Below are 27,886 nucleotides of genomic sequence, written 5' to 3'. Positions count from 1 at the left end.
ACTGTTCTTTAATTTGTTGAATGATATTTTGATTTTAATCGTGATATCGGAGTATTAATTAATAAGCTTTTACTTAAAATGTTATTTTATGTTCTTACATGAAAAAAGCCACTGTATATTTCAGAAAAAAAAAACACTTTAAATGTGTAGAGACTTATTGAGATGTTGTACTGAAAGTGCTAGGTGTGTTGCTAAAGAGATGACGCCCATGTGTGCAGCCAAGCGCTCTGTGGTTGTGGAACTCGGAGATCCCTGGGGCAAGACTGTGGTGGAGCGCGGCATGACCTCTCTCAAGCTGTACCATGACTTCAACTGTGAAATCCAGCACTACAGCTATGCCTTCGGTCCATGCTGGGAGCCTGTTATAGCACAGTGCAACCTGGGTAAGTGTTGGTCAGGCCACTCTTGGTGTAGATGGCAGACCTGTGTAAGAGGCTGTGATTCAACAAGGGTTGAATATTCAATATTGAATGCACTGCGCTGTTATTATATCTGGCTACTCGTGCAATTCATCCAGGTGTTATTCTGTAACCAAAGATGTCCCATTTAATAATATAAAATGGTTAACCTGTTATGAATTTTAAAATTAACAATACTATACTGATTGAAATTTGCAGAGACAGACTGAGATAACGGCATCGGCACAAATACAAAACCTGTGTCCGTCTAATAACTGGTGAGTTGAGAATACTGAAAAATTAAACACTCACTGTCTTCAGGTTCACTCTAATTACGTTAGTCTGTGTCACATGTTTTAGGCAATGAATCTATTATTTCACTTCACCAACTATGATGTCTAAAAAATTAACCCCCAGAAAAGTTTATCATCACCGGAAGTTTCATTGTGTTACGTCGGTTACTCGCCTGATCAGTCGTTGTCCTACATGGGGTTGGGTCCTCTATGTAGTCCGTAGCGATGTCCTGGGTCGCTCAACACTCCGCGGTCTCTGAGTATGGAATCCCCAACCCTGGGCGGCACTTGCAGTGTGGTAGTTGCAGCGTGTTGTATCCGGGAAGGCGTCCACCCACTGGACGCATCACTCAGTGGGTGACGTTAGCATGTTTTTCTGGCGTCCGCCCATAGCTTCTTTGCTGGGGTCCGTCACTGCTCGGGGGCTCGTCACTGGGTTGTGAATGTACATTCACCCTCCTCCTGTCTCGGGCAAGGTTCCTTGTGCTTCTCGCTGACTCTCTCGGCAGCTGGCTGCACGGGACTCCAACTAGATATCTCCAGGTCGTGCTGACGTCTTATGTAGATACTGCCCAGCATGACGGTTGACACACACACGTAGCGTATTGCATATGCATGGTGGGTTCTCAGCAGCTCTGACCCACCTGCAACACCTCGTCATCTCGGTGATGGTGATAGAGTTTCGGGACAGTCTGCGCTGGGTCCTACGCACACCTCGGGCACCGATTGTTCCATTGCTGGTCAAGTGTGGTTGAATGTCTTATCTATCCTGGCCGGTAGACATATCCACAGGCCCAGACTCAGGCTTGACTGCTTCATAGTCCGAGCATCCACTGAGCCCCAGTCAAATTTCCAGCAAAAAGATGCAGAGGAAAGCGGGAATGGTTGTGAACATCATTACAACCTCTCTCAGTAATGACACTTTAGTACTGTCATCACACACAGCAGTGTAGGCAAGGTACAGTAATGACAATTTAGCAGTTATGCTTGGTCTATACTTGAAGCAGTGTATGCAAAATACAGTAACGACACTTGAGAACCATCTGTACTTGAGACAGTGTATGACAGAGGACGATGACATCACATGGTCCTGCAGGCTTGGAGAAGATTGTCCCGCAGAGCCAGGATCCGAGCCCGCCTCTTCCCTTCTGGGACAAGATGCGCCTTCTATTCCATGGCCGCCTCACCATGCTGGTACGCCAGATGACGGTGCTGCTACATGCGTCTCTTGACCCCTACAACACCACAGAGGAGATGGAGCTCACTTGGAGTCATGTTGCGATGGACTGGACCAATGGTGAGCTGCCTGTGGTTTCCACTCTCTGTGTTTCCCTCATCACATTAGTATTAATGGTGCCTTTTAGCTTTAGCAGTTATGAATTGTGTTGTCAAGTTTATAATTAAAGGTATTTGTATTGTCTTTTCATTCAATATACGTTAGGGTAACGGCATGGCTACAATAATGCCACTTTTTTTTGTTGAGTGGTATTTTCAGCGCTTGTACGTTGCTCCGACTACCTCTTGGCTGAGGCTTTAGTCGAGTCACAACAGGTGTGAATTTGAACAGCACTACAGAAACGGCAGTCTTGCTGCTAGCAGGTAATTTGAGAGAGTAAAAATTAATGTTGTTTTTAAATTATTGGCCTATGTTAAGAATTTTTATAGCTACTTATCTTATAATAGGCGTATATATTCTCTTTGACATGCCAGTAAAATCAAGCACTGCAAAGAACTTAAGAAAAAAATATTTAACATATTAAATAGGGAAACATAAATAAGTGTAACTATATACAATAACGTCATACCTCATGAATCTAATAACACCACATTTATATGTTATTAAGTTCTGATTAAATATCACTATTTTATTTGGCACTGTGCTGTTACATGACTATTCCACGCACAGAAAGTGAATTGTTATTATTTTAATAACATTTTATATTTATTTTTATTGTTATTTGTTTATTTTTCCCGTGTTAAATGCTTTGTATTTGTATTTGGACGTATCTACGTGTGCTACATTCTATGACGTAGCCCGAGCTGACATTTGAGCAACAATTGGCAAGACCCCTCTAGGGCACAATTGACTTAAACGGCAAAATAAACTTTTTTCACGTATTTTATATAACAGTATATTCATTGTTGAAAATTAACATTTTAAATTTGTGACTTTTGATATTTTCAGACGTTTTGTTGGAAGTCGGTATTTGTTTTAAAGTGTAAATTTCCGTTAACGGTGGTTTTTGCTCCGGCCAATGGGAGGCCGAGTTATAAAAGTTAACAGTTTTAGAACTTAATTATTAAGAGAAAGTTATGTAATTGTGGCGGCGTTGTTGAAATCGCCCGGGTTTCAATCCCGTATATATCTGGCAATCCTCGAAGCTAAATTAGGTCTTCCATGTGTAAGGATGTTTAAATCGTCTTATAAATAAATATTTGTAATTAATACAGGGCACATCAGCATATATGTGTAATTAGGAGTGAATAATGACGTGAGTAAGAACTGACTCATATTCTCCATTGTAAAAGACCGTTTCCTGAACCAAATGTCACAATAACTTTTTGTCTACGAATAAAAACACTGATTATTTTAAGAACTAAGTAAAGCCATCCAAAGACAAACATTATAATTCAAATAATATTCTATATACATGTCACAGTTCCTACCCAGAGGTAAAATGAGAGTTGAATCTCATATTGTTCTACCTACCCAACATACTGAACTAAGCCGAGGTACCTTTTTCCTAGATTAAATGTTAATAATAATAAACTATATTTTATCTATTTTCTTCTATCTAAGAGTGAGAACAACGGACATAATAAACTGAACTAATGAACTTTTGTTGGAGACTCATGTGTGCAACGTATTTCCTGCTTGTTGTAAAGACATAATTATATACCACTTGCCAAACCATAAATTCAAATATACATTTATTTTACTAAAGACTATCTGTTAATCGTATTTTATTTTATTATTATTTAATATTGTGTATGTTCAGACATCCTAATTCTCCTTGTTTTTCACTCTACCTGAACATTGGATCCGAAATATTATTTTCTCTTATGTTGTTTCACTTTTTTTTTGTTGACAAGGTAAATAAATAATATATAGGAGTGGCGCCCATCATAAACAGCCAATTTAATAAATACAAACACATAGTTGTATTGTCACCTCAACTGCTTAGCTATAGAGCTATACACCTACATAAAGCTATATACACATATTCCATATTATATTCTGAAATATTTCCTGAGCGGAGTAGAAGTACAGGAGGAGTAATCACACAAAAAAGTGTCGCCCCTAAGTGGGAACATGGAAACGACGACGACACAGCACATTTGTTATTTATTTATTACAATTATTCATTTGTTAAGCATGTATCTAAAAATGTTTATTACTTAAATTTGTATAGATACATAATGCCTTGATCGCCACATTAATTAATGCATAGAAATGCATTAAATTTCAAAAACATTTTGTGAAATAATTTTACATCTTAACTTTATGAAATTTGTTTTATTATCTTGTGCATGAATTTCGTCGGTTTGTGCTCTAACTAGGTGACACATACGTATTAAGTATTTTTATTTGTTAATGAAGAATTTTTAAAACTCTAAACCCTTGATTGCTCTCTGGAATCCAAAGAGTACCGTGATTATAAAATTCTATTTTTTGTTGTTTTAAATTCAAGATAATTTGAAATACAATTTTGTTCGTAATATTTTCTGGAGGAATGCTGAATTTTATTGTACACACCTGCGTGTACTACCACTACTGACTTTATAAAAAGACGTAAGGACAAACTGAAGCCAAAATAAATTGACACCAATTCCTTAAACTTGACTTAGACCCAGAGACTCAACACTAAATCATAACACGCTGCTATACCTTTATTTAACAAATTATTATTATGAATTATTTTAAGGGAAAATGGGGTAATACCAATCACAAGGGGTTTGCGGCAACTGGATGCAGGAACAGCTCCTCAGGGTGGTACAACTTGTTCAGCAGGGGTCTGGAGTAGCAACAGTTTCTGTTATAGACTGTGTAAACGCTACAGGAACTAACTGGATTCATCCTTTCATAATCTTTAAAGGTAAAAATATAAAATTGGAGAATGGGGATGAACTTCAGCCTGGGTCAATTTTTGCACAGGGCTACATGCAAGCCAAAGAGTTCTGCAATTGGCTTCATCACTTAAACTACCATCGTCTACAGGGAAATATTCTTCTAATTCTGGATGGGCATGCAAGCCACCAAGACCTCAGTGTTTTGGATACAGCCGAATCACTTGCAACCCAACTATTGATTCTGCCTGCTCATTGCAGTCATGAACTTCAGCCGCTGGACAAAGAAGTTTTTGAAGCTTTAAAAGTTTACCAGACAGAAGCAGTAGACACATTTTGAAGAGCAAATTTTTGTAGTCTTATTGGAAAGTTTCAATTTGGTAAAATCTTTTGTGGTGCATGGTTAAGATCAGCCACTCGTAATAATGCTATTTTCTCATTCCGTGCAATCGGAATGTATCCATTTAATCCTAACATTATTCCACCCACTGCAATCGCTCCTAGAACACTTTCAGAAAAATCACATCATTCGAGTGACCTCGACCCCACTGTAAGTGCTGCTTTTGGAATTTCCCAATCACCTTCAGTGTCTGAAACAGAAGCATGCCAGGCTGCTTCTCCACCTCAAAAAACATAGTCATTCAGAACAATAATGTAGACACCAGAAATCTAAAGAACACAACCCAGTACAAGCAGTAGCAGTTGCTATTCACCCATCCCCTCCAATAAAGCGGAAAATTTGGATTTGAAGGTGCAATATGAGGGTGGCTATGCTTGCAGTTTTCTTGGCTTAATTGTAAAAAAAAAAACTGTTTATAACTTTTATGGTAAGTATAGATACTCAATTTGTTTTGTAAAGTCAGCCTGCCCAGCATATTTTTAAACCTGAAAATCTGACAAGATACAAAACTACTAGAACTGTTTCTGGATGTTTTTCGTTTGATTTAAAGAAAATCATAGTTAAAGCTTAAGGAAATTTTAGCAAAAGTTTTTTTTTTTTTACTAAGGTTGGAAATGAACCTCATTTCATGACAATTGTAAGATTTTGTATAATTATATATACAGAATTCACTTGTTATTCAATATTGTTCACAAAATATATTAAATTGTGAGTATCTCAAGCTTAAGAAAATCTCATGATTATTTCTTAAAAATTCTAATATAATTATAATAACCCTTACTTATTTTATAGCGAATCTGAATTGCTGGAATGTAATAATTTCATGTTTCGTATAACAGTTTAAAACATTGAAAACATTACTGATTGAATATTACATAAAAATATTATTTTTAAATATATAACAAATATATATTTATGGCCTGTGGTATAGTTAACAAATGAAATAATTTAAAATAAAGTAACCGCTAAGTTTGAAACCTAACACAAAATTACAAAACAAATAGCAAAATTCAGTTCACAAAATAAGATGCACTCCTTAACTACCATAGCAGACATTACGTATATGTACAGGATTTTTTTCATTAAAAAATATATTTTATACTAAAACAACCTCAAGATAATGGCAGTCGTCTAGAAATCTGTCCATATTGTTTTACAATGTCTTCTACGTTGTACTTTTTTTTTACATCTCTATGAACTGTCATTAAAGTAAGTGCAGTAAGTCTTTCTTTGCCAGTTTTGTTTCGCAGACAAGTTTTGTGTCTCTTGAGAGTGGAAAAACTTCTCTCAACAGAAGCTGTCGTACCTGGAAGAAGAGCTAAAATCTTCAGAAGAACTGCCATGTTAGGAAAAGAGTCATTGTCGATTATTTTTAGCACTTCACAGACAGTCATGACTTTTGTTGCTTGTGTTTGGTGTTCCCTGCAGCTCATCTTCCACAATCTCCATTCCGCTTCCAAAATAGATTTGTTGCTATCTTTAAGGTCATCTTTGTGGAATTCAACAACTTTCTCGATGTCAGTGAACTGTTTTTTCGCTGGATTTTGTGGTAGAATGCACTCCAGGCCCAGTAAAATACTTTTGTACTTAGAAAACTTGTCTTTCAAATGCATCAATATTTCATCAAGGTATGGTACGAAAACTACTCGCCTATAATACTCCTCAGGTGTGCTTGCTTCTACGTTTTGGAATCGCTGAGTTCCTACCCTTCGTGGAATTGATGGTAAAACACCAACTTTCGAAGCCTTATATTGGGCATCGTTGTAAACCACAGCGAATTCATTTTCACAGTTCTTCCTTATTTCTGCTATCATTTTTTCCACGTGTTCAATTTTGGCCATGGCTGTAAACAGATCCAAGCGCTCTCGTTGTAAGAACTGCGACAAGTGGTATGTTATCGACAACATTTTTGACATGACTAGTAGCGTAACAATGAATTCAAAAGAGCACAAATTTGAGTGTAGCCCGATTGCTTTTGTTTTTGCTGTCAAGTCACCTTGTCCTCTTTCTATCAACAGTTCCAAGGCTTGGACGATAGACAAAAATGACTCAGAAAATACAGCAACACAGTCGTGCCTTTCAACCCATCGTGTATCAGTATAGTCAAAAAAATCCTGATGGGCTGCCCTTCCAAGGGGCAACAATTCAGACAACCTTTCAAAAACACCACTGTTAAAGATATCCTGATGCGCTGCCCTTCCAAGGGGCAACAATTCAGGATTATAAAATTACGAAAATAGACACATTTTAAGATACTGGAAGGGCTGCCCTTCCAGTCACTTTACAAACTAACCACTGTCAGAAAAATCCTGAAGGGCTGCCCTTCCAAGGGGCAGTATTTCAGTCGCCCCATTGAGTGTACAGAGCTTTTGGGCAATCTTTCCTAATTATAGCTTGGACTCCATTAAGGTGCCCACTCATGGCTCCAACACCATCCACGTAGGTTTGTCATTTGTAAACCGAGTTTTAGTAGTTCCGTTTTTATAGTAGATGCTATTCCAGCCCCAGTGACATCATACACAGGAACGAATGTCAGAAAATCCTCTCTAATATCAATCAAGTCTATGCCCACATTCCTGACACATAGAGAAAACTGTTCAACATGGCTGATATCTGTAGTTTCATCTCCCAATACAGTGAAAAACTTAGCCTTTTTAATTCTTTCTACAACAGTTTCCTGAATTTGCTTCCTGATCAAACTAAGCTGTTCATTTTGAACTGTGGGACTGATGTACATCACATTTCCTCGTCTAATGTTTAAGTGTTCATTCAGAAACGAATCTCCTGCTCTTGCTTGAAGGTGGAGTAGTGCTCGGAAATTTCCATCATTGTTGGTAGGCTCTTTGACAGTTATCCGCCCAGAATCTCGATGCCCGTGTAGAGGTATTTCTTGCCTCCCTCAAAAAAATAAGAGTTTTGACAATGGTTGATATAATTTACCTGTTTTGTTTTGCATCAGTTTTGACTTTCTGTGAAAGAAGTTCACTGACATTAGCTTGCTTGCAGTCATAAATTTCCAAAAACATTTTGGCTGCTATTTCTGATTTTAAGTGGCACTTGGTTCGTGCATGTTTTTCAAAAGTTTCGAGAGCATCTTTCCATTTATTAAATGGTTTACTCACCAGACTAGAGGGAGCCTCGTGAGAGCTATTACCAACATCACAAGGGCAAAATAAAACACAGGTTTTACAAAATGCTCCACTTAGCTTTTCAGAATATGATAACCAAGAAAATCTTTGGAACCATTTGATTTGGAAAGTCCGTTTTTTTGAACCTATAGTTTGCACATAACACTTATGAGTTTCCGATGGTTGCCATGGCCTTCTTAACAGCATTTATTTTTCTGCATCTGTATTGTTTGCCTTCCCTACATTCAACCCTATGTCATTATAGGCACAAAATTCCTTTGAAATCACAGAATTGCTCTGAACTCCTATCTGGGTCATACCTGTACCACTGCATGGAGTATAAGCTGGTTGAGTTGGCAGAAGTGTGGCAACAGAACTACTGACCATATCAAGAGTAGGATCCATTAGCAAGGGAGTTTCTTTTGTCTTGGCACTCCTAGTTTTAGCATTCAGAGATTTATGATGGGGTTCCTAAGAAACAGTAAGGTGTAATTTACTGTATAATAATTTTACCATTACATTTCGTACCACAAGTCAACACAAATTTTGTGATTTTTTTTTATCATTTTGATAAATAATATGTTAGTACAAAAAAATTCAAAGTATACATCTCCCGTACTTCGTAATGCGGCTTCGATCTGGCAACAATGTACGGTTTAGCCCTGTACTTGTATTAAGGTTGGGATGTCACAATTTCAAATAAATTATTAAGAATTTTCTTACTACTTATTAATCCTAAATTGTGAACCCTAGTAAAATATGTATGGCACGAAGAAGTTACGTCGTCGTCCCCTACTTAATTTTGAATAAAAAAACATAAGCAAAATAGCTATTTTTTTTCTAGAGTAGACTGCAGCTTAAGGGTGCCGTCTTGTCGGGATGAATGTATGTTAGTGAGGCGGGATGATGACGGCGCCCTTAAGGCATACGATACCCAATCATTAAAAGAGAACGATCATATTATCAGGGTGGCCACTCACCGGGAAAACCGGGAAAACCGGGATTTATCAGGGAAATCACGTTGATCGGGAATTATCAGGGAAATGTCAGGGAATTTTTTTAATAACCGGGAATTTTTTGTGTCATGTATATTTCCCTGCCAACCATTACGGATTTTCCGTAATTATTACGGATTTAACACAATATTACGGAACATCGCTGGTTTATTACGGAAACGAGGCTTTGTGCTGCTGGGCAACGGAAAAAAATTCCGTTTCTGGTGTTTTTGTTTCGTGAACGCAGTTCGAATACATCACGTGGTTGCGCAGATAACGGAACTGATAAATGTGCGCATGTACTGTCGAAATAAGTAGATTAATTGTTGTGTTTTGTAATAGAAATGGTACGGTATTACGTCCGTTGTACGATAAAACTAGTACATATTCTCGGACTTTTCGTCTGTTAGCTACTTACATCACGATAATTTTTGTACGGTACTTTGGCTAACCTGTCTTGTGTTATTTACTTTCTTGAAAGCCATTTTTTTCATCAAATTGTTTTTGTCGTGTGTACAGACGTGAAACCTTTTTATGTTGTTCGATAGTGTTGTGTTCTTCAGTGCCGGTTGTATAAATAAAGCGTGTGACAGAACAATGTGTATCTGGGTCAAAAAAAAAAAAAGAACGTTACTCTTCAGAACTTTCGACCAAACTATATAAAAGAATGGCCATGCTTGTCATCTTCAAATGTTTTGGAACGCCACGCTTTTTGTAATGTATGCACGTGTGACTTTTCGATTGCGCATGGTGGAAGGGATGACTGAGGATGGCATATTGAATCAAAGAAACATGCAGAACATTTTAAAGCCGTGACGAGCAATAAATCTATATCGTCGTTTTTCGCTACATCTGAAGAAACGAAAGTAACAAACGCAGAGTTATTGTTTACAATTTTTTTGGTAGGACACAATTTACCGATAGCAGTAGCCGATCATTCGGGTAATTTGTATAGAGCTATGTTTCCGGACTCAAAAATTGCACAGAAATACAGCTGTGCGAGAGCAAAAACATCTGCCTTAGTGGAGTATATGGCTGGTGAAACTAAATTGAAACTGTTGAATCTTTATTAAGTGGACCATTTGCTTTAGCTACAGATGGGAGTACTGATTGTAATGCAGTGAAAATTTATCCATTAGTTGTTTCACAACTAGAAATGTTACACTTCAAAAATGAATTAAAGAACAGTTATCAAAAGTTGTGTGAAAAAATGTTTGAGCACTCGCCACTGAAATACCCCATTACATAAAATAAACACAGACTGCATGTCATTGAACGGGACGCTATAATGTAAAGTGACATGTTTAAAATGTATTTGTTATTTAACAAACTTCCGTGTGTATTTAATGAAGAAAATACAGCAGGGTGCTAAAATATGAGTAATCTCTTTCTATAATATATTTTTTCATCAAAAGTATTTTTTTTTTTTTGTAATTGTAAATATCAGGGAAATTTTGAATTTTTAATCAGGGAAATCAGGGAAAAATCAGGGAATATTTTTGGTGACTGTGAGTGGCCACCATGTATTTAAGTATTGTACATTTGCTTAAAAATGTTTTTCTCAGTTTTCACCATCATAAGCAATAAACATGTTAACACACAAGCAGTATACTTAGAAAAGAAAAACTTACCACCAAAGGAGCTGATAGTTTTGGTTTTTTTTACCAAGAATTTTCCCATCTTCTGCGCTTTTCATTCGATTGCGAACTCACAACTCACAAATTCTTAACCATACACATTACACATTGCACAGGATTGAACAGTCTTTCCGAACAGAATGCTAGAACTTGACTGCTGCTAGCTGCATTGTTGTGAGGACCAAATGGGTGTCGCCCTGGTCGGCGGATGAAGGCGTTTTACGGCCATGAATAATGGGATTTTTCAGCCTGAATACCCGACCTTGAGCCCTCTCTGTGCTGGGAGGGAAGCCTCTGCCCTTTGTTTGGGTGAATCGTAGCTTAGTTTGACCGACCTTCCAGACACATACTTCAAGAGTTTTACACGGGAAACCTCACCAGGCCCGGACACCGGAAGGATTGACAGATTAAGAGCTCTTTCTTGATTCGGTGGGTGGTGGTGCATGGCCGTTCTTAGTTGGTGGAGTGATTTGTCTGGTTAATTCCGATAACGAACGAGACTCTGGCCTGGTAACTAGTCGCTTCCGGTATCCCTTCGTGCTACCGGCGACAAATGATCTTCTTAGAGGGACAGGCGGCTTCTAGCCGCACGAGATTGAGCAATAACAGGTCTGTGATGCCCTTAGATGTTCTGGGCCGCACGCGCACTACACTGAAGGAATCAGCGTGTCCTCCTAGCCCGAAAGGGCCGGGTAACCCGTTGAACCTCCTTCGTGCTAGGGATTGGGGCTTTCAATTGTTCCCCATGAACGAGGAATTCCCAGTAAGCACGAGTCATAAGCTCGCGTTGATTACGTCCCTGCCCTTTGTACACACCGCCTGTCGTTACTACAGATTGAATGATTTAGTGAGGTCTTCAGACTGGTGCGCGACGGCTCTTCGCGAGCCGCTGATGTTGCTGGAAAGATGACCATACTTAATCATTTAGAGGAAGTAAAAGTCGTAACTTCATTGGCCAGTGTTTTTAGCTAGTGAATTCACAGACTTTTTTTCCCCTTTTGGGGGGGGGCCGCCCCCCCTGGGCCTCCCCCCTCGCTTAGCCTCTGAGTACAAGTAGGTCTAAGAATGTCCATGCAACAGTGCTACGAAAACTTTCATTTATTGGTATGCCTAGGACTATTCCATCAACAACAAACTCTGCAAGTCCTCAGGAAACCAGCAACCTAGTTACTAGTACAGATCGCAGCAATTATTGTGGAGATTGTGATGGATACTACTTTGATGATGCAGGGAAAAAGTAACCTGGGTTCAATGTATAAAATGCAGTCATGGGTTTCACGAAAAGTGTTGTGCAGGGTTGGTATTGATAACTGGTATTTGTGATATCTGCACTGACTAAGTCAGTAATTAGAGACTGCGTCATCATTTATGTCAATAATTTATGTCCATTTTAATAGTTAAAAAATCATTTTTTAGAGCATTATTTTTTAAAATATAATATTGAAATTTTTTTGTAATATGGTGTTAGCATTGCCAATAGGGATGCAATAACACCACTATGCTTTTAATAATATTTGTTACTAAAAATAAGAAACCATTATATACTAAAATATTTCAGCATCTGAAACATTTGTTATTATTGTTGGTGTGTATCTACACATTAATATTACATTAAATTAAATTTTAATCTCAAAGTAAAATGGAATTTGTAAAAGTAGTGGCGTTAAATAATCCCATTACCCTATAGAAACCTAGGTGCTCTTCAATATTGTTGCATGTCTGTAATGTTTGGCCCATTAATTAAATACACTATTATTTATTACTAATATTTATGCTATTAACTAAATTACAACAATTTTAATCTATGCCTAAAAATTAATTACTCTTACATTAAGTCCACACAATTCACTCTCCCCACTGGAGCTCAGCTCGACAGTGGCTCTCTCTACTGCTAGTCTGTTACTGCACTCCTCTTTTCCAACATACTAACTCGCACTACTCATTTGTTCACTGCACACACAACACTGCCCGGATACTTCAGTCCCCGATGCACTAATTTTCACACAAGCAGCCTGTCTCTCGCTGTACGCTATCACTCACCGAGGGGTCACTCACCCTCTTCACTTCACTTCTCTAACCAATCTTCCACTCTCTCACCAGTGTTGCCAACAGCCTGTCATACCTCACTGGAGATTGGTATTGTCATTCCGCCTTGGAAAGTTTCGTAGCCCTCCAAAGTGTTCCTGACTAAAAACTTGAAGCTCTGAGAAAAATGGCATGCTAGTTATGTCACTTCATGCAGATGGGGGTTTGTGAACACGCCAAGCCCTCAAGAGACGACAATGACGACGACGACGACGACCACTACGACGACGACGACGACGACGACGACGACGACCACAACAACAACAACAACAACAACAACAACAACAACAACAACAACAACAACAACAACAACAACAACAAAGAAGAAACATTTCACCCCTCTTAACCAGAGGTCTTCCCGGGGTTATAATTACTTAAGTTATTATAATTGAAGTGAAATTTGTGCTCTTTTATTTACTAAACTTATGATTAAATAAAATTAATTATTTTATGTTAACTTTAAACTGCCAATTTCTTATAGGAGAACTTCTTTAGTAAAAATAGAATAAAAACAAAAGCATTAATTAAATAAAAATACATTAATATTGTTATGAATGATTAAAATAAAATAATAATAATTCGTTGTGGAAAAACTACTGGGTTCGTAAATGGATAGCCCAATTAAAGTTTTTCCTACACAGTTTTATTGATTGCCACTATTTACATCACTAAAAAATAATCTTCTAAAAATGCCTAATAATCAATTACACCTAAAAATGTGTACTCCCCAGTCACTTGGTTTTTTACACACCACACACCTCACTGGACCGCACCTCTGGTGCAATTGTTGCCGCATCACCCCTCGTGGAACTCCGTTGCGGGACTCCGTCGCCGCACTCCGCCGCCGATGTCGCAGAGGATCCGCTCGACGCTCCGCTCGGAACTTTGCTCGGCACTCTCGCCGCACCCGTGGCACTCTCGCCACCCAACTATCGCCGAGAAACTCGCTCGCCGAGGAACTTCTCACTCCGCCGCACCCGCAGCACTATCGCCCGGAACAACTCCACTCCCCAACGCAACTCGGAGGCCGGCGTCCTGAGCTTATATAGGGCCAGGCGCCATTTCTAGAAGTCGTGAGCGCGGCTGGGGCCAGTTGCGTCATTCCGCGCTGACCCGTCGCCAGAAATCTCGAGATATGTGTTGGCGGCTCGCGCGTTAGCTGCCAGGTGTCAGAGTAACGGCGTCGAGACAGAGCGTCACGCAGGGAGCGTAGTTGCTTGGGGGGGGGGGGGGGGGGAAGCGGCAACTCCTTGTAATCCACCAGGCACGTGCGGCGGCTGCGTGATGTCAGTGGCTGTGCTGGGCCGCCAGTCAGCTCTGAACCGCGGCTCTGCTCACATTCGTAACAATATATATTATAATGGTCTGGGAAATCTCCAGAGGTCCAACTTGAGGTGGTCCCTGAAGGGGCCCCCAGTCCAAGTAGGAGACGGCATTTGGCCTGTAGCACTGAATGTGTACAGTTACAGCAGCGACCACTGGCACCTCAATATTTTTTTTTTCAAATTTATTATAAATTAATTGATATAAGATGGTAATTTAACATCTTTCTTTTTTGGACCTCTTTCAACTTGTATAAACACATCCAATAAACGTAAATAATGAACACATTAAATGTCCTTAAAAACATTGCTAATTAAAGAAAGTTTCAAACACTAAATTCACATAAAATAAGTTATGTAAAAACATTAAAAGTAGCTCTATTATTTAAAATAAATATAATTAGTGAAAGAAAAGAATCATTAAGAAAAGTAAAATCAAGGATACAGAATAATCAATTTTCCATTAATTTTGCTGCTGTAGTTAAAATCACTAAATAACACCACTAACACTAAATTCACTTAAAATAATATATATAAAGAGAAAAAAAAAACATTAAAAATAACTCTAATATTTGAATTTTAATATTACATGGTACAAGGTTTTTGTACTTTCAGGTTAGGTTTAAATACAGAAATCTTATAGTTTAAATATTTTAACTTAATGTAAGTAGGATAGAGTACTAATTATTCCTTTATAACAACAAATATGTTGATGACAGCAAACTACACGAATTATGTATTCTGTTATTTTTAAGTTTTTTATCCCTAAATTAAAATAGTAATTAAAATAAAATATAAAACGTAACGCAAAATGGGAACATTGCATAATTTCATCTTTTTAGTTGGTCAAAGATCCAGAAGAAAGCCCAGAAGATCTGGGGGGAGGCCTGGAAGGGCCAGAAAGTCTAGAAGATCTAGACGATCTGGGAGATTTACAAGATCTTGAAGGTCTAGACACACCATCACCACGATCACCATAATCACCATAATCACCATTGAAACGCCCCTCGTGCCTCTATACTAGATTATTTTAACTTAATCAAAAAACCTTGGAAACTGCTGGGTAAAATATTAGAGAAAAATAAATACAAGTGTTACCAGAGGGGGCACGATGTGGTGAACAAGAAATTTATACTCCCTACACACACAAGCAACTTGGGAGCTAGTGGATCGTTTAAATGGATTAAGGAATATGAAAAATAAATAAACACTATATAAGTAGCTTGGTCTATAGGTTTCCTGTTTTATTTGAATAGGTTGTTTTGGCATTGCAATAAGATATTAACAAGTGACAAAAATAAGGGGCCGCCTCGAAATCATTTAAAACAATTGATATTAATTAAACATCATCACAGAACAAAAAAATTGAAATATTCCACCTTATCAGATTCTTTCGTTAATTACATAAATAACAGTCTCATTGATTTTACATATTCTCGTCAATTAAGTTCTTAAGGCACTGTTCGCTGTTATGCATTTAATTAATTTAGTTCATTATATGTAAGGGGAAAATATATTTCTCATATCACCCGAGTCTTTAAAGGATGACGTCGGGCCGGGAGGAAAGCTCTTCTTAGTGGGAAAAGCAGCTGGAGGTTCTGCACAACATGATGGGTGTAATTTTGGCACCCAACTATTGGACCCTGTCTGAAACACAAGCCAAATTCCAAATGAATTAGACCTGCTTCCAGACAGTCAAACACAGTCGGCGCGAAGGCCAAGAAACGGTAATTCGGGGAGGAAAAAGATCGAAGTCACTCACCAAACAGGGTTTAGCTCCAGGGCTCAGGAGATGTCTCGCGCCGACATCCAAATGGCGCAGACCGAGAATACCAAGGATGACGCGACCGAAATCATTGATAAGTGAAATAAAAAAATTAATAAGATTTTAACTAAGACATGACTAGTTCTAAATGTTCCTACTGACTGGCTACTGGATTTTTAGCTGGGATCACATCCCTTAAGACAGATGACTACATTCTTGATTCGAACGAGTACGTCGTTGCCGAAAAGCCTCTTAGCGCAGAGGACGTCGAGAAGACGTGGTAAGTAGCCGAGGTCAGAGTACTAAGTGCCGGCGATGGTGGACAAAGCTCCTAATTAAAACGGGCGCCAGGGCCCTAGGGAAAAGGAGGGGGAAGGTTCGGCTTTGGACCGAAAATATCTGGAGGTGCCCGAAGTGGTCGTTTGCGCCAAAGGGCGACTGCTGCGGTCTCTACCGGCAGGTACAGAAAGCAACATACAATCGACTATTACAGGCCGCGAGGAGGAAGCATAGGGCCTTATGGCGTAGCTGGTGGTGCACTCTGGTGGCCTAAAGGGGACATAACAGAGGGAGTTAACAAGATCGCCCACAGGTGTCGCGGGCGTCAGCTCCACGAGCTGGCGCCAAGAGAAGACGTTACAGTTTCTGCCGCTAGATGTCGTGAGGCGGCTCTTTAGGGCAAGGGAGAAAGTCCTTGGAGTAGGCCACCGCCTTGGCGGGGTTCACCACAGGGCAATGATCTTGGATAAATTCTGCGAACCAGAGGGGTGGAGAGAGAGGGGAGGGTGGACAGAAAAGCGCAGAGATGGCTGGGAATGAGTGTCCACTGGATCCTCGTTCGTGCCGAGACTCGCTTCTCTCAGCGGGTCTCTGAGAAGTAGAGCTTGCAGGCCAGAAGCTGCTCTATGCGATTTTAGTCATGCAGGGAATTAATATTATAAACCTCGGACGTGACTGCAGGCGGGAGAAATTTCAACCGGGTTGCTAACGTCCACATTAGACTAGCAAAATATCAGATAGGTCCCTGAGAAAGGTGCTTCGGTCCACTGGCACAAAGTTTAACTACGTGGCGTACACCAGCCGAACAAAGTGTAAATCACCCCTTTAGTAACCAGATTATAATAAAAATAAAATTTCCAAAATAATTAAAAATTATAATAACAAATTTAAAAAAAACTTGTCGAAATTCCTAATTTTCGGCACACTATAATCAATTGTCTAAATAATAATTTAATGTTTTTGCTCTTTAATATATAGTTATATTTAATATATATTTAATATATAGTTATATTTAATATATAGTTATTCCGTAGTATAATGGTTTATTTCTTTTGTTATCTGAATCTATAATTCTTTATAAAAGTAAAAGAAGAAGAGAGAAGAAAAGAGAAGAGAAAACATATTATGATTCTTAAAATTATTCATTCTGCTGTATTGTGTTCTAGACAGTTGGTGCTTGCTATAGTTTGAAGTTGCATACTCAGTGATTCAGTAGGAACTGACATATTGAAAAATTTTGAGGTTATCTATCAATAAAGCTGTGATTTTTATTAATAATTTAGAGTGAAGATATTTGCCTATTAACATTTTTTAACAAACTAATATTATATGTAATTTCCATGAGTATAGAACACATACAAGAGACATTTTGTGTACTTAAGGGCTATGTCAGGCAATGTTCAGTGCAGCAGTCTGCAGATTCACAAGTTTTGATTTCTATCACAATACTGATTACTGTATCTGGGTATCTTTTTTAACATGAACGTGCATTTTGTTTAAACATTACAGAGTGTGTATTTACTGTTGGTTTTGCATTATGTTTTATGTTTATCAGTTTTTTTTTATCTTTTAAGGTGTATATTTTTAACTGTAATGTACATACCTGTAAAAATAATGTTTAATCAATAATTCACATATTTAATCACTAATAGGCATACAGGTTATTTCAATCACAGTAGGTTATGCTGATAACTGATGTATGGAATGCCACGTTCTTACACAGGAGATAACAATGTATGGTATTAAATTACTTAAGACATGTCAACCTCTTAAATGAAGTACATGTTACCACCAGAACACATCATGTTTCCTCCAGGAAATTGTAACAGTGAATTTTATTTGCTTTAGTTTTTTAATAATTAGCCAAACATACAAAAATTTTGTATCAAAATGTACAAAATGATAAAAAATTTGTTACATATTATTCGTAAGAAAATATTTAATAACCTTACTCGGAAATAAGTTACAAATACAAGTAAGTAGGTGTGTTACTTATAATGCAGATCATGGTTACAGATGAGGAACAATAGGTCTTTTTATATGAAAGAAAAAAATGTATTTTGTTAAAATAGAATTAGTAAAATATTTTTGAAAAATTCAGAAAAGATAGTAAGGCACTGAGCAAATGTAATACAGCAGCAGGTGGGTTGTTACAGCGAAAGTCGTATTCAAAGGAGAGCTAAATGTGTACGTGAGGACAGCATCCAAGTATGATGACTGCCGCATGTTACACCTGCCTAACCTGAAGCTGAGTGCAAAGTTGAGCTGGATCTGCCTAGCTGACCCCAACGACCACCACGCAGTCATGCCCTGTGCGCCAGACAAGCTTCCAGAGTACTCCAGCAACCAGGTGAGTCACGATCCCTCAGTCGTTCACACTGTTGCGTCTGAAACCAGCATCCTGAAAAAGTATTTCAAACAACAAGACACGTACATCCTTTTATTTCTTACAGGTCGAGAATAATTTAGTGTCTGTACTGTGTTACCTCTTTGTTGTGTAAAGGAATATTCACACATCATATCATAAAATGGAGCTTAATGTAAAGCTCAGAAATGAAAACAAATATGTAAAGAGTGTAAAAATTATATTACATGTTCCTTTTAATATTACAAACAAAAAAAAATTTCATAATGCTTTTGATTATTATAATCCCATCTCAAAATCACAAATAACTTGTGAACAGTTGATTGCAACTTCCAGTTAGGATCACACACACATCATATATACACACACAAAAAACACACACACACACACACACACATATATATATATCATCAGGTAATAGGGACCATTAGACCTTCACAGGTATTGCTTCCAATGTTACGAGCAGACTAGACCTCACTTAAAGACCTTGAGCACAACACATGATGTTACTGCAGTGAACATCATCCTTGTACTGTAAGGGCAGTTTCATACGTACAATTCACATCGAGGAAGCGAGCGCAATACGTGTAGCAGCGAAAATAGAGGACATCAGTAAAACAAAATCATCACGCCAATGCAAATTTGACTGTGCACCTATGCCACAAGAAAATTTAATTAAGGATGTGACTCAAGTGGTTGGACTACATATTTATTTTACCACACTTACGAACGGGCAACGAGGGAAATCAATGTTAATTAGTCCTCTAAAAATGCTTACCCAAAGCATGTCTCTTTAAATCAAACTATCCAAAAATGAATTTATAGAGGTTGGGGCCAAAAGAGAAACTTTACCAAATTAAAAAAAATTAACAAAATACGTTGTCAACGTATATCATGCATGCCACCCTCGCGCAGTAGACAACCACCCTATGTCAACAATCAACTTAAAGGTGTGCTGCCTGTCCGAAGCCGGTGCGAAGAAGGCGGTCAGATACTCACTGCTGCCGTAAGCCGAAATAGCGTGGCACACTGTGCAGGCGTGGAAGGGAAGATGTTGCTAAGCAACCCAAACAAAGGTGAATAAACAAAAGTTATGGTAAAAGAGGTGGGAGCGCCTCGGTCAGGTGAAGCTCGTTGAGGCAAGGTGAGAAGTTTAAACTTCGTGGTCAGCTCACGTCTCTTGTGTTTCCAATCATGCCATCATGACGTCATGCCGTCATGCCTAACATGTTTGAGATGCTGTCAAAGTAGTTAAATAGCTATGGGTGGAATTATTGTCTACGGCCAAGTCTTTACATTGTTTATGTCTCATCTTCATATTTTTGTTTATACATTTCTGTCCCCTTTATTTTCTGTATGTATTCTATCTGTGTTTCTCTGAACTCAGCCACTGGTACAACTTTCATCTGCGTTTCACTGTCTATATGTTTGTCTTTGCTATAAAAGGTTGTATCATTTTAACTCCAATGTGAAACTCCAGTGGAAGCTATTTGGTCCTTCTCACATATTGTTTCTTGTTTTCCGGCGTACTGCCCTTCTCTGCCTCTTTCCTCTAGTTTCCTTTACTTTTCGATAATCTACTTTCCTTTTAGTGCTACAGTATGGCTCTGATACCATGTTTCTGCTTATAATGTTTTCCTACTTGTAACATCAAATTTTGTGTCCCAACATTTTCCCCATAAGAACCATGTATTTATTTCCTGTTAAATAGTTATGATTTACTGGGTTCGTAAGGATAGCCCAATCACGGATTTTATTACACTTACAGTTTTATTTATTGCCACTATTTACATTACTAGCAAATAATCTAAAAATGCCAATTAATCAATTGTACTTAAAAATGTTGCTTCCTCAGTCACTCCTTTTTACACACCGCACACCTCGCTGGGCCGCACCACTGGCGCAACTCTCGCCGCAGCACCCCTCGTGGTCCTCCATCGCAGGACTCCATCACCGCACTCCGCTGCCGCCGTCGCACTTCCCCTTCGCCGAGATCCCACTCGACGCCTCGCTCGGAACTTCGCTCAGAACTCCGCCGCGCCCGCGACATTATAGCCCGGAACTGAACTCTTCGCCCTGGAACCTTCATCCAGGGACTTCGCCGCTCTATCGCCCGGAAACTCCGCTGCGGGAAAACTCCCGAACTCACTCACTCCCTGCCCTGGAACCTTCGTCCAAGGATTTCGCCACTCTGCCACACCCGTGGCACTATCGCCCCGGAAACTCCGGCGCGGGAGTACTCCCGACTGACTCCGACTGACTCTCTCCGAGAGGCCGGCGTCCCCCGGCTTTTATATCAGCCCAGGCACTTTCCAGAAATCACGAGCGTGGCTGGCGCCAGTCGCGTCATTCTGCGCCGACTCGACGTCAAAAATCTCTCGAAACATGTGTCGCGGCTGCCAGCTGCGAGGTGTCAGATGTCTAGCTATCAGCGCCGCGCGGGGAGTGGAGGGCTCGAGGGAGGGAAAGCGGTGACCCAGGTGCGCACGGCACATCTCATGTTGCGGCGGCAGCCTGTCAGCCAGCTAGCGCTGCACCTGGGCGTGACGCGGCCTTGCTCACGTTCGTGACAATATCATTTCATAAATAGTGCATTTCCTGTTTATAATCATTGTTTTTTTTTTTAATTCAAAAAGTTTTAAAAACCTAACTATTCTAACACTTATTCCATTTGTGAAGTTTAACATGTGAAACGTTTACTTTACAATTTAATTATTTTTTTGTTTACAATCACTGATATACCATAGACTGTTCAAATAGGATTGTATGCAAAAACCAACACATTAGTGCTGGCTAACACTATGTTTTCGATGTGCCAAAGGTATGTAATGTTTATAGTTACGTGTTGTTAGCACCCTTGTCTTGAAAAAAAAAATAACAAATCCTTCCTTTCCTTACCATTCTGGTGTTTTATTTTTACTTTTCCAATCATTTCGCAATAGCAAAAAATAAGTTTTCTATTGTTGCTGGTAGAGTTTAATTAATTAATTCATAGCTAGGAATCCCAAAAAAACACATATTCAAGTGGCAAAGGAATTGGACATAAGCATTTCCACACTAAACGTCATCGTCTCGAATCGTGAGACAATTTTACAGACATGTGTCAGTGCGTCTTTAAAGAAAAATAAAATATAAGCTGAAAGCAAAACTAATTTGAAGAGAAATTGTTAGTTTGGTTAAGCAAATTTGAGCATCAAGTGTACCAATCAGTAGTTTTAACATTATATTTAATTACATTGTTTGATGAGTCCACTGGGAAAAGTTCAAAACACTGACAATTGCTAAATTAATGTCTGTTTTTTTACTTTTGCCCCCTTGAAAAATGTTATAACAGGATTGTACTGTATATCTTATGTATTTGGCAAGTTCTTTTTTACTGATTAGTTTTGTTCTTAAACCCAATTCTCTTCTAAATTCCTACCACACTGTTGTGCACGGCAATATGGGTTGTTCCAGGAGCACGACTCCTTCCGTGCGTTTCGCTCACAGCACCTCAATGTGAGCATTGCCTTGGAGACCAAGTTGGTTCCTTCGCAATGCACTTCGGAACTGGACTACCCGGTGGTTCTGCTCTATGGCAGCACTGTGCGGTACGCCTCGACTAGCTCTCACAACTTCCAGGTGTCCTGCTGTTCCGTCTTTCCTTTATTTTTGTTCAACTGTAGGGATGAATTACGTTTTACAAGTTAGACATAACATGACTCACATGTTTTTAGCTATAAATATTCATTTTTATTTGTATTTTTATTATAGTTTGCTCCTCTGGTTTATTATAATTTGTTTCATTTTAATTATTTCTAGGAGCAATATTATTCAATGTTTTTAATGTTTGCGAGTTAAATTTTTTACTTTCTAGTTTGGTCCAGCAAGGCAATACAGAATAAGAATATGTTCATGATACACTTGAAAAGTTTACGATTATTCATATGCAGTGACTTTGTAGATTATTTAAATTAATCTTTGAGGTTAGTTATTTCATCAAAGTTAGAATAAAATTGGGTTATTTTTCTTCTAAAATTTCTAAATAAAAGAAAAAAAAAATATTATTGAACATTCTATTGTTTTATTATTATCATCCAAGAAACATAGATCACAACTTACAGTGGAGTATTGACTCCGAGAACAGGATTTCTAAAACTATATTAATAGAGTTTTTGTTGAAGTTTCATTTTATTCATATATATTATATATACACACACACATGCACACACGCACGCATGCACTCACACACACACAAATTGTATCCCTAATTTTGATTTGTTTAAACAAAACGAAGCTAACATAGCTTTAATTGTGATAGAACCTCATGAACACATTTCCCTGCTATTATAATCACAGATAGTGTAATCTTTAGTCGTCCAAGTAGATGTGTAGTGATGTGTTTGGTCATTCTGTTCAGATGGTTTGAGAACCTAAAACTCATCTTGTCAGGGGTGACACGCCCTACGCGGCGCGGCCCTGTGTTCGGTAACGTGCGGCCGCGCAAGTCACAACTCAGTCGCCACTACCGCAAACTACACTTGCTGCTGGCCCTGCACCAGTTCCAGGTACACTACTGGATGTCCTTCGCGAAGCAGAGAGGATTCGAGCTGAGCGGTGGCCGCATCTCCTCCTCCTCAGGTATGGCCTCGCTCTCGCTATCTTCACTGCAGTTAGCATGTTCCTGTTGCTTCTTGCTATCAACTCTGTGTCTTTCTGTCAGACTTTCTTTCACATTTATGTTGTTCTTTAGTTTGAGCTATGAGTCTGCAAGTTTTCACTTAGCAAATCATATCAAAGTTATTTTTAATATTTCATTTGTTTTCGTTAAGATATGTGTGTGTGTGTGTGTGTGTATATATATTTATATATTAAAGCTTTAAATGTAATGTGAAGCTTTGCTTATGATGTGATGCTTCACATTTGATGTGAAGATTTAAAAGTTTTGAAACCTAAGATTTGCTGTTCCTCAGTTCTAAGCCACAATTACTCAATTTCAAATTTTTTTAAAAAATTTTCTAAGTGCAGATGATCATAACCTAAGTGAAGTGTTGAACCTAATTGAAGTGTTGGTTACCTTGATATCATCAGCCACATAATTATGAACAGACCACCTACCGTATTTACCTGCAGAAGGGTCGCCTCTTCGTATGGGTTGCACCCTTAATTTTGGGGAAAAAATCTAACATTTTCACCATAAAGGTCGCCCCTGCACAAGGGAAAAAATCGGTAAAAACCAGACGTTAATCATGAAGTAAGGCAGAACTCATTAAGAACGGTCAACAGCCTTAAAAGATGGGTATGAAACAATATGCAGGGTGTCTACTGACCCTGGAAAACCTGGAAATATCAGGGAATTTTGTAATCAGGGAATAATCAGGGAAAAAGCAGGGAATTTTTTTGAAAATCAGGGAATTTTTGTTTGGTAGGTTGTAGTTGGCAATACGTTTTTTGTTTATTGATCAGCTTGCATTGACGTGGCATCATGTGTATCCCCTCCCATTTTTATTTTTGAATGGCAAATAACGAACAGTTCCCACGTCCATTTTCTTTTATTTACCATCGGATTCGGAAGTGGCATCAAATCACGTGATACAAACTGGTTCAAGATGGTCTGTTATCCTGCTGACGTGACGTGCTGCAGCATGTGCTTGCCACGTTCAGATTATACCGACAGGTGCATTAAATTTTAAGTATCTATGGATGCCCTCAACGTAAACTGGACATTTTTGTTAGCTTTGAAAATACATATCACAGACACTTTTTTTGAAGATTTGCCATCGTTGCTAGAAATTGGTAGTTGTGGGCTTCATACGGTCCATGGTGCTTTCAAAACTGGAATTTCTGTTACACAATGGGACGTTTTTAGTTTTTTGAGGCACAGTTACTTTTTGTTTAAGCATGTACCTGAATGGAGGGCAGATTACATTAGAATAACTGGATCAGAGCTTTTTCCCAAGAAATTTTGTGCAATCAGATGGTTAGAAAATACTGCAGTTGCTGAGCGTGCCATGAAAACGTTACCCCACCCAAAGAAATTTGTTAGTGAAGTTTCTATTTCATCTGTCTCTTTCAACGTAGTGAAAAGTGCTCTTGAAGATAGTATTCTAGAAGTAAAATTGACATTCTTCCACTCTTTAGCATCAGAGCTGGAATTGTTTCTCACAATGTTCCAAAGTGAAGCACCCATGGCACCTTTTCTCTATGATTCACTGGTAGACATTTTATTAGCTTTGGCAGGAAAGTTTTTGAAACCAGAAGTACTGAAGAGCTTTAGGGAGAAACGCAATGTATCTCGATTGGATGTAGATAACCAGGAAAATCTATTGACTGCTAACAATATCAAGTTGGGTTATGCAGTACGCCATGCCATCAAGAAAGAGAAAGTACCAGAAAAGTCTGTCCTGTTACAGAAAAATGATAGGACTTGTCTAAAGGTTATGGTAAAAAAACTTCAAGAAAAAAGTCCCCTGAAGTACAATCTTACCAAGGGAATTACCTGCTTATGTCCGTCTGTGGCTTTAAATTCGGGTGTGAGGAAACAGCGTGTGAAGTACAGTTTAGAATGTTGTCTTCAAGACAGGTGGCTATCAGGACAAGAAGCTGATAACATTGAGTGATCATATCAGTTGGTATGTTCCTCGCAAGATTCTGCAGAACTGTTCTCGTCTTTTTCTTGATCACTTGTGGATGCTCATTCTTAAGGCACATACAGTAGCTGCCAAAACAGGCCTTCTAAAGTTTGTGAGGATGGTGTTGGTACTTTCCCATGGAAATGCATCATTGGAAAGAGGATTTTCAGTGAATTCTAATCAGCTGACTGAAAACTTGCAGGAAGAAATACTGATCGCACAAAGACAGATGTATGACTTTGTTCAACGTTCTGGAGGTGTAGAGCATGTTGATATCACCAAGTCCATGTTACAGTATGTAAGAAATGCTAGTTGTAGGTGTAAGGAAGCCCTGCAAACAAAACAAAAAGAAAAGGAAGCTACAGACAAGAAGAAGGCAGAAAAAAGAAGAGTTGAAGAGGAGATCAAGGCATTGCAGTTGAAGAAGGCTCGAATGTTGGATTTGGCTCGTTCTGAAGTAAGTGCAATAGACGCAAAAGTTGAGTCACTGCGAAATTGATGGGAGCTTCCTTTTACTAATGTTTTTTTGCAAAAGGAAGTGTGTGAAATATTTGTAGCAGCATGTTTTATTTGCCATCAATTGAGTCACTTTGGCCTCGTTTGGAAGAAGGTAATTTTTTTACTAATTTAAGTAAGTTGAAATACTTTGAAACCCGTCAATGTAATATTATGCAGTTTTTTTTTCAGTTTCTTGGAATGTCGTAATTGTGTTAAAGAAAACCTGGAAAAATTCAGTTTTAGACCTGGAAATCTGGAAAAATCAGGGAATTTAATTTACTAGATCTGGTAGACACCTGAATATGGATATGTTAAGGCAGCATCAAGCATGCGGGACTTGCCCCAACTTGGCATGGCCTAACATGTTCATCACCACCAGAAAACAGTACGTAAACGTGTAACAGTACACAAATAAATTAAGCCTGATCATAATTTTCTAAGTCGCTGCCAAAAGATTATTTGAAATATGATAGTAAAGAATACACTGAAGTTACAATATTACATTAAGAGTTACAACCACCTTGTACCCAGCGCATAATTGACGATCGGTACTTACAGTTTCATTGACCATACCAAGTTGGACGCTGTCGTTGCCGCATGTCACACATTAATTAGGCTTACAAATATGAAGCCAGACTTAGCAGTGACCCAGGAAAGAATTGTATTTATTCCCTGCGGAGCACCTCTGCGCCTGCACAGATGCACAAGAGGGGAAAGCTAAGTACAAAAGAACAACAAAAAAAGTATGTCAAATACAGAGGGGTGGGTGTGGAGAGGGGGGTCGACATCCGCCCAAAGTCTTTTAGGTCGGAAAGACTGCTTCAATACATTGAAACAATGTTAAACATTCCCTATGCTACACCTCACAGAAAACCAAACATTTTACATTTTTAAACATTTGAGATCAACATTTTAGGATATGTCATACAGAAATTCTAAGATTTGTGACACAGCAAGTAAATTTCAAAAACCAATCATTGTGATATCTCAAATGTGCTTTCTTTCCGCTTCTTTCTTTTTGTGTGTTAATTGGTATAATAGATGTATGGGGCCAAGGTAATAATATTCTTTATGCTGTCTGTAACAAGGAAGTGTTTGACGCGTGTCATGCACACAAATACCACCTGATGCCAGTTCACTTGTCGTCATCCTTCCTCCCTTCCCGACGGGCTGTGGCAACAGCCGTCTATCTCTACTAGCACCCAGGAGCAGACAGCTGCACGGTCACCATCCCAACATACGCCCAGCTCAGTGCTGCTGAGTGGCCATGAACTACCGAGACTCCTCTGGGAAGGGAGGCAGTGCTTCTTCCTCTCCCTTCTCCCCGGGCCGTGGCATGTCGAAGCTGGGTGAGCGGGCAACGAAGGAAACACCTCGGTGCAGCGGAGAATGATTGTGTTGCAGAACACCTGTTGACCCTGGTGCCAGTGGCAGGTGTGCTGAAGCGCCGACCACGAGCTGAGTGGACTATCGTTTATATGAACTGTGATCTCAACGATGCAGAGATTTGGCTGAAGAGCGCTCTGCCGGAGGAAGCTGGAAAAGAGGTGAGTCTTGATGCCTGGCTCGGCTAGCATTTCCATCTATACACACATTACTACGGCAGTTTTTCTACTATTTAAGAATATGTACCGTGGTAAATTGGAAAACCCCAATTGTACAGTTTTTTTTTCTGCTTTTATAAAGTCCAGGAGATTTTTTTAATACTGAGAAATGGTTTGGTTAGTTAAAATTGTCAAAACAGATTATTAGAGATCATGGAAATGTTTTGGTGCTATGTGTTTGATTTATAAATTTATATCTTTTTAAACAATCTTATTTTTCTTACCTTGTTCAGAAAGAGTGTGGAGAAGGATCTTGGTTTTTTTTTATCCGGTCTTCAGGACGACAGTTTTGTGTTTACGCTAGCTGAGGCAAATTGGATGCTGGAATGTATTGATGGCCAGTTGGATTCCGGAAGTTGTAGCTAGGGGAGGGGGTGGTTGTTGATGTGTACATAAAACTATTTTGTGAGAGGGTTTTTCGCCTTTGTTGGCTTTAAG

General features: G+C 38.9%; 1 protein-coding gene across 4 annotated transcripts in view; it reads left to right on the top strand.

Moving 5' to 3' along the window:
• The window catches only part of LOC134541952 (protein hobbit), a 440,842-nt gene that overhangs the window by 211,865 nt on the left and 201,091 nt on the right, over positions 1-27,886 (top strand). For all 4 annotated transcript variants that reach the window (XM_063385710.1, XM_063385709.1, XM_063385711.1 and 1 more), the window contains 6 exons: positions 219-383; positions 1,788-1,988; positions 18,527-18,720; positions 22,192-22,325; positions 23,135-23,355; positions 27,249-27,391. In XM_063385710.1, coding sequence (XP_063241780.1) covers positions 219-383; positions 1,788-1,988; positions 18,527-18,720; positions 22,192-22,325; positions 23,135-23,355; positions 27,249-27,391 — 1,058 coding nt within the window. The remainder of the gene's footprint in view (positions 1-218; positions 384-1,787; positions 1,989-18,526; positions 18,721-22,191; positions 22,326-23,134; positions 23,356-27,248; positions 27,392-27,886) is intronic.

The sequence above is a fragment of the Bacillus rossius genome (genome assembly GCF_032445375.1).
Source record: "Bacillus rossius redtenbacheri isolate Brsri chromosome 4 unlocalized genomic scaffold, Brsri_v3 Brsri_v3_scf4_2, whole genome shotgun sequence".
NCBI lineage: Eukaryota > Metazoa > Arthropoda > Insecta > Phasmatodea > Bacillidae > Bacillus > Bacillus rossius.
The sequence above is the reverse complement of the archived record's forward strand: the minus strand, read 5'-3'. Positions and strand labels throughout refer to the sequence as shown.